The sequence below is a fragment of the Eublepharis macularius genome, chromosome 11 (genome assembly GCF_028583425.1).
Source record: "Eublepharis macularius isolate TG4126 chromosome 11, MPM_Emac_v1.0, whole genome shotgun sequence".
Taxonomy (NCBI): Eukaryota; Metazoa; Chordata; class Lepidosauria; order Squamata; family Eublepharidae; genus Eublepharis; species Eublepharis macularius.
In genome coordinates this window covers 27,817,303-27,827,575 of record NC_072800.1, presented here as the reverse complement: position 1 = coordinate 27,827,575, position 10,273 = coordinate 27,817,303, and the positions used below count along the sequence as shown (strand labels likewise).

The 10,273-nt window shown below is 43.4% G+C and overlaps 1 protein-coding gene across 1 annotated transcript; it reads left to right on the top strand.

Moving 5' to 3' along the window:
- Positions 1 to 747: 747 nt before the first annotated feature.
- LOC129337312 (uncharacterized) lies at positions 748 to 10,270 on the top strand. The gene is made up of 4 exons (XM_054990918.1): positions 748 to 889; positions 4,486 to 6,312; positions 8,946 to 9,071; positions 10,086 to 10,270. The coding sequence occupies exons 1-4, from the start codon at positions 748 to 750 to the stop codon at positions 10,268 to 10,270; spliced, it is 2,280 nt and encodes a 759-aa protein (XP_054846893.1).
- Positions 10,271 to 10,273: the final 3 nt, after the last annotated feature.

Below are 10,273 nucleotides of genomic sequence, written 5' to 3'. Positions count from 1 at the left end.
TTACAGAAGCAAACTGATCTCCATATCAGAAGGAGCTGTTTGCATCTGCATATCAGAAGGAGATGTTTGCATCTACCCCATCCTCCCCTCTCCTCCTCTATATCTGACCAGTTTCTTTTGGCCCTCCATGCATCTTGACGAAGAGAACTGTGATTCTCGAAAGCTTATGCTACAATAAAATTGGTTAGTCTTAAAGGTGCTACTGGACTCTTTTTGATTTTACAGTTAATAAAAAGCTTGGAAGATAGGTCATCTGCCTCCTGGAGATATTTGGAAGAAAGATCCAGAGGAGTTAGCCGTGTTAGTCTACAGTTGCAAAATAGTAAAAAGTCCAGTGGCTCTTTTAAGACTAACCAACTTGTTGAGGCATAAGCTTTCGAGAAGCACAGCATCTGACAAAGAGAGCTGTAGTTCTTGAAAGCTTATGCCTCAATAAAGTTGGTTAGTCTTAAAGGTGCTACTGGTCTTTTTACTATTTGGAAGAAAGAATCGAGTATAGATGTTATAAGATGGTTGAATGTGGTTGCGGTTAGGACCTCTAGACCCAAATTGTAAATAGCACAAGAGGTTGGGATCTGATGGGAGGGGCGGCCTGGAGGAGCGTCCAAGCTCCTGTTGCTACAAGGAGGAACACCTAGAAAAGTTTGTTCTTCCATTATCTGTCTAGGTCTGTTTCATCCTTGACCACTTGGTTTAGAAAAGGATGCCCAGCATATATTAACTGCTTGTCTGTTTCTAGCCTGGAAAATGAATGCCGCTTCAACTTCAGAAAGTGGACCGTATTCCACACACAAGCCTTTTTTTTACGCACAACCAAGTGCGCAGCAAATGTTCCCAAATCCATGCTTCGTTGGCCCTATGTACAACCCATATGGTATTCCTACCACAGGTAAGGCCAGTTACAAATAGCTGCAGTGGGGAGAATGTATGACTTTTATTCTGCTTTTTTCTTTTTCTTCGTTTCTTCATTTTCTTCCCAGTGGAGACCCAAAGTGGCTCTCCTCATGACTCCATTTTGTCCTCACAGTCCCATGCGAGGTAAGTTAGGCTGAAAGTATGTAATTGTCCCAAGGTCACCCAGCAAACTTCCATAGCAGAGCAGGGAATCAAACCAGGGTTGTTCCGTTTCTAGTTCATCACTCTAGTAGCTACACCACGCTGGCTTGAGCAACTAACACTAAAACACTTGAATTTTTTTTCCTGAAGCTTCAATCTTTCTGTTATTTTCATGTTAGAGGTTAATGTCCAGTGTTTCTACTGACCAGGGTTACCATCCACCAGGTGAGGTCTAGAGAGGTCCCTGCATCACAACTGATCTCCAGACTATAAAGATCAGTTCTCCTGGGGGGAAAACAGCTGATTTGGAGTGGACTCTATGGAATGATACCCTATGGAGGTCCCTCCCCTCCCCAAACCCAGGCTTCCCCAAAGTCCATCCCCAAATCTTCCAACCTGAAGTTGGCACCCCTGCTATTGACTTACTTGATTAATGAATGATAGTTGAATAATGTATATTTATTCAGATATCTGTATAATTTCGGCCGTCAATCTAGGGTTTTTCCATCTAGCTCAACAGTAGCAGAACTTCATTGTGTAAAACTTTCAGAAACCTGCAGATAGTGACAAATGCTTCAGCTATTCAAGAGATTAGTAGCATCTTAAACTAATGCTTTTATTTTGGCATACGCTGATGCTTGCTTCTCAAATGCACAGGAGTGTAAATCCATTAGGCTGCTTATATGCAGAGCAGAAGGGTGAGGGATGCTACAAAGAGAGACTGACGTAAAACAGGATCAATCGGAAGAGTAATAATTTCAGGAGCAAAGTAGAATGAATAAAGGCAGATCTAATGCAGGCTGAAATGAGAGAATGTAACAAATTTATATTTGTAAGGTGTGGGATATGTGAGATATTAGCACCTGTAGTGAGTTCAGAATTCAAAGTACATTTTTAGCCTTTGGGTGAGAATGATCTTGAATGTATTCGTGAGCTTTAATTCAGCAGCGCTTTCCCTTTTGGATCATAGCTTTGAAGTTCTTGTGAAGAAGAGTAATCTGGAATACCCTCTAGAATTACTCCATTTATGGATCTTCTGTCTTAGTCAACTGTTAAAATCTGAAGGGTGGCAGAAAGAAAAACCCTTCAGTGCCTTCCTCGGTGTTCTTTAAAATGCATCCACTAACCTACAAGGAACATATTTTTGAGCATGCTTAGCTAGGCTATGATCCTAAGCCTGCTTTACACAGAACAAGTCCCAGGGAAATCAATAAGACTTCTGAGTAAGATGCACTTCAGCTCAAAGCACTGGTCCCATTGCCAAGATGTGTAAGGCTGTCAGCAAGAGATGGTGTGAATGAAAACCAGCAATAATACCAGCCCAGTTTTTAAGTTTGTCAGGAAATTTAAAATAGTCAAATACTGTTCCCTGTTACATTATGGTGCGATAGTATGCTGCTCTCATTTTTTTTACGGTGCCAAGTCAGAAACAGCTATATGGTTCAGCAAAGCCGGGGCTTGGTTGAATTCTGTCAGTTTCTAGATCTGTGTGTGTGTGTGTGTGTGTGTGTGTGTGTGTGAGAGAGAGAGAGAGAGAGAGAGAGAGATATGCTATCAAGTTGCCTTCAACCTTGGCGACCCTATGAAGAAAAGACCTCCAAAACGTCCTATCATTAACAGAATTGCTCAGATATTGCAAACTGGTGGATGTCAATTCTTTTATTGAGTTAAGCCATCTTGTTTTGGGTCTTCCTTTTTTCCTACTGCCTTCTACTTTTCCTAGCATTATTGGTTTTTCCAGAGAATCTTGTCTTCTCATGATCTGACCAAAGTACGATAGCCTCAGTTTTGTCATTTTAGCTTCTAGGGAGAATTCAGGCTTGATTTGATCTAATACCCACTTACTTGTCTTTTTGGCTGTCCAGAACTCTCCTTCAGCAACACATTTCAAATTAATCGATTTTCTTCCTGTCAGCTTTCTTCACTCTCCAACTTTCACATCCATTCATCGTAATGGGGGAATACCATAGTTTGGATTATCTTGATCTTGGTTCCCAGAGAGACTTCTTTATCTTTAAAGATCTTATCTAGCTCCCTCACAGCTGCTCTTCCAAGTCTCAGTCTCCTTCTGATTTCCTCCTTGCAGTCTCTCTGTTGGTTGCTGAATGAGCTGAGGAATAGAAAATCTTGGACAATTTCAATTTCCTCATTGTCAGCTTTAAAATTGTGTAACTCCTCAGTTGTCATTACTTTTGTCTTCTTGATGTTCAAATGTAATCTTGCTTTGGTGCTTTCTCCTTTATTTTGCATAAATTGAGTTAAACCATTTCCCCCCATATTTAGTGTTCACAAATAAGCCTGTATACTAGATCCTTGTGCATGTGTTCTAATAATCTGACCATTCTAATCTTGTGCCATATTTAAATAAGCTGTTGGTGCTCGACCTTTTGAGGCAGGTTGAGTTTTGCCCGCCTCAGGCAGAAAATACTGGGCTGTGCTAGAGGATATAATTGCCATTTTATTTTATTACAAGGAGGCTCTCCTCCGGATTTCTCCCCTTGGGGACCAAAAATTTCCTAGATAGGCTTGGAACAAGTTTCTTCCAACTATAAACGTATAGCTGTTGATGTACACCATGTGAATGTCCTGGTGAATGTGGTGTGCTTGCTTGAAGTTGGGTCCATAGATTGAACCTGGGGGAGCAGCCTGGAGCTCATGTACTTCCTCTTCCTCCTCTTCTCTTCACCTACACTCTTGTTATGGAAAAGGTGAATGACTGGACTCAGAGCAGAACCACAAGTGACGCCTGACACAGGTTGGACACTAGTCAGCTTCCCTCAAGTTTTGATGGGAAATGTAGGCATCCTGGTCTCGCAGCTTCACTCTCTGACTGCTGCCCAATGGACTTTTCAACTGTCACTTGTCCAACATTCCGCCAAGCTGCCTACATTTCCCATCAAAACTTGAGGGAAGCAGACAAGTGTCCAATCTGTGCCTTTTGTCACTTGTGGTTCTGCTCTAAGGCATCTTAGAATCTCCTTGACCTTGTGATAAGAATCTGCTTTTCAGTAGATTCTGTTCCCCAGGATCATGATAACCTTGTGTTGAAATAAACACAACATCTCCCTTGAGTTCCTTGCAGGGAGGAAATGAACAAACCTGTTCTCTTCTCGTAACTGAATTTGGCCCTGTGTGGAAACGAGACAGGGGATGCCGACAAAGCCTTGCCCTGAGCTCCCTTGTAGCAGTTTCCACAACTGCGTATTCTGCATGTAGTAGGAGATGAAGCTCCAGTGTCGTCGTTCACAGAATGCCAATAAGGAAGGAAAGCAGGCCGATAGCTGAGGACAAAGCTATACCACTTAAAAGTTATCTGGCCTTGTTAAAGGCCTGGTGAGCTGTGGTGTTACAAACTAGTGAACTTGTAAATTTGAAACATCTTGGAGAATATTTTGTTGGTAAAATGTGTTTATTTCTTTGTATGTCTAGGCTTTAGAAATGGGAGTCCATATTATCCACTCTATTCTCTACCTCTCCATGAGTACCCTGGATATCTTGTTCCACAGCATCCCATGCATATGAGAGTTAACAGAAGACCATATTTTAATGGTCATCTACCCTCGCCCATGTTTTATCAAGCCACGCGGTTCAGGCACTACAGCCCAGGGAAACGAACGGAAACTAAAGAGACACAGACAGATCTGAAGCAGTCTGAGTGTAAACCAAAAAACCATCTGGATCACAGTGCAGAAACTCAAGTCTGTGATGCTGGAAATATGGCTTACGTCCCTTCTCCTGCTGGTAAAGGAGCTGCAAGTCCCTTGGAAAAACAGGACAGGGCTATGTTTTCTCCTGTTTCAGACAGAGACTTTGCAAAGAACTCTTCAGGGTCTGTACAGTTCCGAAGCCTCCCCCCACCAGGCTATGCCTATGAGAAAGAGGAAGTCAGAATAGAATATAATGATGGTGCCCCTGCCATTCAGTTATGGAAGTCCTTCAAAGAAACAATCCCTCTATATGATGTGGCAGAGAAGTCAGTTCCGGAGAATGTAATGCAAAGTGATGTGTTTGCTCTGACTTCCTGTGAAGGAGTTATATATGGGCCTCCTGAACGAGCGGCATTGGTGCCAAGTATTACTTATCCAGAGGAACAAAAGGCTCTTGAGGATGATGTGCACGAGAAAGAGCAAGGAAAACTGGACCCAGAAAAGCAGGGGGCTGCAAGCCATCGGACAAGATCTCCACTAGATGAAACCAAAACAGCACAGATGGCTGAACCAACCGGACCTGACTTGGACATCAAAGTTTCTGGCCTTACTCCTGCCAAACGATCTTCTGGCTCAAAGAGGCCCAGTGGTTCAAAAACTCCTCAAGAAATGTCAGACCTGATTCAACAGAGTGAATTGTTTCAATCTGGTAGAGACAAGACGAATGACGCCGGTTTCCCTGAGAAACTGAATGAAAACAATGAGATGTCCCTTGAAAGTCAACCAACTCTAGAAAAAAGTCTATGGTGTGATGAGTCAGAGAAATACATTCCTTCTGACAGTTGGCTGGCTTGCTTGGACAATGTTGACCCCAACTATAACATGTATTTGTCCCGAAGAAAACGCCCAAGTGTACTCAGCCTTACCTCTGATGAGATGTCTTCTGTGGATGAAGGTTCATCAATTGATAATGTACCAGTGTCTTATTTTGCCCCCGGCTACACATTTCAGAAGAGTGTGTATCCCTTCAAAAAAAATACAGAGGGCTCAGAGAGAGAGAAAATAAAAAGTGGAGGCTTCCTCAATGAAGATAAAGAAGCGGTGGGGGAAGAGGAGGTCTATGAGGGCCCAAAGATGAAGACCTGCTCAAGAATCAAGATTAAAGAGCTTTCCAGTCGAAGTAGGAAACTGGGTACTCTGCCGAGGTCTTCCAGTAGAAAGAAGCTCTATTCACTGAAGAAAAAAGCCCCCAAGAGTTTGTCGCCATCAGAAGCAGACGACTCTGAAGAATACTGGGTGAAAGAACCGGAGGATGAAGAGGACGAGAGGGAAGAATACTACTTGATCCAAGGAGTTGCTCCTTGTGGAACTTTAGCCCCTACCAAATTTGGTCAGCAAGTATTATGGAAGCTACCCAAAAATGCTGTTCCAGCACAGCTCATCAGTTGGCCTGTTGAAGAAAAAACAAAAATGTCCAGGCTCACTAACAAGCTGAAGGACCAAGAAGAAGATGAAGATCTCTGTGATGATGTCAACTTCTATCTGAAGAGACCTACAGCTGAACAACTTGAATTCCTTGAGCACAGAAGAAATTCACAAAGGTTTTCAGGTAACCACCCCCACCCCCGGGCCTGCAACTTGGTAAAACTTCTAGGGTAGCATTGTTCCTGATAGTGCCAACTGAAAGTGAGTGGGGGAGGGGGGAAAGTTTTAAGGGCTTTAAAGCCTGAGGTGGAAGAACACTTTGAAGTTTAACTATTTGAATGTTGGTTGTTGGGGGTTTTCCGGGCTGTATTGCCGTGGTCTTGGCATTGTAGTTCCTGACGTTTCGCCAGCAGCTGTGGCTGGCATCTTCAGAGGTGTAGCACCAAAAGACAGAGATCTCTCAGTGTCACAGTGTGGAAAAGATGTAGGTCATTTGTATCTACTCAGGAGGGGTGGGGTTGAGCTGAGTCATTCTGTAAGAGTTTTCCAGGGTGTGGAATGCTAATGGCGGGAGGCTTCACTGAATCCTGAGGAGGTTCTTTTGCATATGGATTGGTGCTTGATGTGCTAATCTTCTCTGCAGGGCTATTGTCGGGTGTGGAGTGTTTTGTTGGCCTGGTGTTTTTCAGAACTGGAGCCCATGCTCTGTTCATTCTTAAGGTTTCTTCTTTCCTGTTGAAGTTTTGCTTATGCTTGTGAATTTCAATGGCTTCCCTGTGCAGTCTGACAAAGTAGTTGGAAGTGTTGTCCAGTATTTTGGTGTCCTGGAATAAGATACTGTGCCCTGTTTGAGTTAGGCTATGTTCAGCCACTGCTGATTTTTCAGGCTGTCCAAGTCTGCAGTGTCTTTCATGTTCTTTTATTCTTGTCTGGATGCTACGCTTTGTGGTCCCGATGTAAACTTGTCCACAGCTGCAGGGTATACGGTATACTCCTGCAGAGGTGAGGGGGTCTCTGCTGTCTTTTGCTGATCGTAGCATCTGTTGTATTTTTCGGGTTGGTCTGAATACTGCTTGAAGGTTATGCTTTTCCATAAGCTTTCCCATCTGATCAGTAATTCCTTTGATATATGGCAAAAACACTTTTCCTGTAGGTGACTGTTTTTCCTTGGATGTTTGATTCATCCTGGGTTTGATTGCTCTTCGGATTTCATTTCTGGAGTAGCCATTTGCCTGAAGTGCGTGGTTTAGATGATTAATTTCCTCATTGAGAAAGCGCGGCTCACATATCCGTCTTGCACGATCCACTAATGTTTTCATTATGCCTCTTTTCTGTCGGGGGTGGTGATTGGAGTTTTTGTGTAAGTAACGATCAGTGTGAGTTGGTTTCCTGTAGACCTTGTGACCTAACTGAAAGTTTGCTTTGCGGATGACCAAGGTATCCAGGAATGAGAGTTTTCCCTCACTTTCTTTCTCCATTGTGAATTGTATGTTCAGGTGGATGTTGTTGAGATGATTCAAAAACTCCCTCAATTCTTCCTCCCCATGGTTCCAAATGATGAATGTATCATCCACAAACCGGAACCATACACTGGGTTTGTGGGGTGCTGATTCTAGAGCTGTTTTTTCAAAATGTTCCATGTAGAAGTTTGCTATAACTGGGCTGAGTGGGCTCCCCATGGCCACCCCCTCCATCTGTTCATAGAATTCGTTGTCCCATTGGAAGTAACTGGTTGTCAGACAATGATGGAATAAGGCTGTTATATCCTCTGGGAAAATCTGATTAATCAGTGCAACACTCCACACCCGACAATAGCCCTGCAGAGAAGATTAGCACATCAAGCACCAATCCATATGCAAAAGAACCTCCTCAGGATTCAGTGAAGCCTCCCGCCATTAGCATTCCACACCCTGGAAAACTCTTACAGAATGACTCAGCTCAACCCCACCCCTCCTGAGTAGATACAAATGACCTACATCTTTTCCACACTGTGACACTGAGAGATCTCTGTCTTTTGGTGCTACACCTCTGAAGATGCCAGCCACAGCTGCTGGCGAAACGTCAGGAACTACAATGCCAAGACCACGGCAATACAGCCCGGAAAACCCCCAACAACCATCGTTCTCCGGCCGTGAAAGCCTTCGACAATATTTGAATGTTCATCAGACTCCTGTAGGTCACATTACACTAGTTGTCTAAGTACACACAAGCTCCTGAACATCCACAACATTATAGTTCAAACATACTAATTCATGGTTCAGCTTCATGGAAATTCAACTTTCAATGAAAGTATTCTCTAGCTGGAAGGACTATCCTGTCCTAGAGCTGGAGGTGGCAAACAATGTCATCTGGTTAAGACTGTTACAAGCCAAGGATCAAATTATTAGGTTCTGCTATTAAATCAGTACATGGGAGGTGCCCAACCTTGGATTGCCCAGACTAGCCTGATCTCATCAGGTCTCAGAAGCTAAGCAGGGTCAGTCCTGGTTAGAACTTGGATGGAAGCCTACCAAGAAAGTCCAGGGTTGCTACACATAGGCAGGCAATGGTAAACCATCTCTGAAGGTCTCTTCCCTTGAAACCTCTCTGGGGTCACCTGAAGTAGGCTGTGACTTAACAGGAGGTAAAAAAGGAAGGTGGGGTGAGAAACAGTAGAATGGGTTATGTAAGATTGAATAGTCAAGGACCAAATAGTAAATGGACGCTAGCTGTAGGGTTCTAGAAGCATTTTTGAATGCGCTGTCTTCAGTTCTGTTGGCTAAAGCTTGAAAGATCAAGTTATGTACTGACTGACTGGCATTTTAATGCTTTGACCAGGAAAGCTACTGAAGGAAGGCGGAGGGGTTGTGGCTGATGACTGCTGGCTACGAAGTGGTGCTAGGCCCAAGTTTGCCAGCTTGCTTCATGGTGGTCTCTCACCTACGACCAAAAGCAGAGAGCCAGGTACAGCTTTATTTCTTCAACTGAATATTTGAAGGTCCTGTTTTTAGTTATGCTCTTAGGCTCTGTGAATATCGTATTGGTGTCTGTTCTTGTTCCTGCCCCCAGGAGAGAGAACAAATAGCCAAAGGAGACTTGGACTGCGCCTTATAACTCTCAAACTCTTGCTTTCAGTAAAGGCTGTTGGAGCAATTTGAAAGTGTACAGAATCAAATAAAATAATAAACTTATTTTAGAATGCGCATTTAATACATAACAGGGCCGGAAGCTGCCATGGGTGTGGGTGGATATTGTTGTAGTTCTGGGGCAATTCTACTCTTTTACCCCACCCTTCCTCCATCGTCTCCTGCTGAAAAACTGCCTAGGAAAGGGGACAGCTGAGTCACAGTAGAGAGAACAATTTTAGTGCCTTTTATCCCACCCACCTTCCAAACCAGCTCACCACGATGTACATAATCTGTCTTCCTCTGTTTTATCTTTGCATCAGCCCTGTGAGGTAGGCTAAGCAGCAAGAAAATGGCCTGCCCAAAGTCACCTAGTGAGTTTTATAGTGAGTAGAGATCCGAATATTTGTCTTCCAGGTCAGCATACTAACTGCTACACTACACTGGCTCTTGTATTACCATGTATCTTTCCCTATCAGGGCTTAAAGCAGTTAGGGGTAGGTTTGTATATGTGTGTTTGTGTTTCAACTGGGAAAATGATATGGAGGAGGTTAAATAGAGCCCCAGTCCATATTGGGAGGGCATATAACTGTCTCTCAGAAAGAACCTGCGTACTGCAAAATCCAGTTGCAGATCCCTGCTCTGTGCGTGTAAAGGGTCCTCCTTAGATTAAAATGTTATTGTGTCAATTAGTCCTGAAAATGAGTCAAGCAACACTGTTTTACAGCTTCTCATTAGTTTAAGAACAGGCTAGCCTGGCAAATGGGCCAGTAAGACTTCTTGAGCTTTCCTAATACAGTAACAAAGGGAATAAATCTGATAGCTGATCTAAACTCGATGATTCTGAACACAGAATGCACGCCAAAGAAGAAAGGAGTGCGCAAGCCTCCACACAAACGGAGAGACACAAGAGATGATCCAGATGTAGAACAATGGGAGAAGACCAAAACTGCCCATCACAAAGGTCAGTGTCCAAAACAGGTGGATGCTTTAGCTGAAACTAGAGATGCAGTTATGCCTTTTGAATTTGAACTCTAGGGA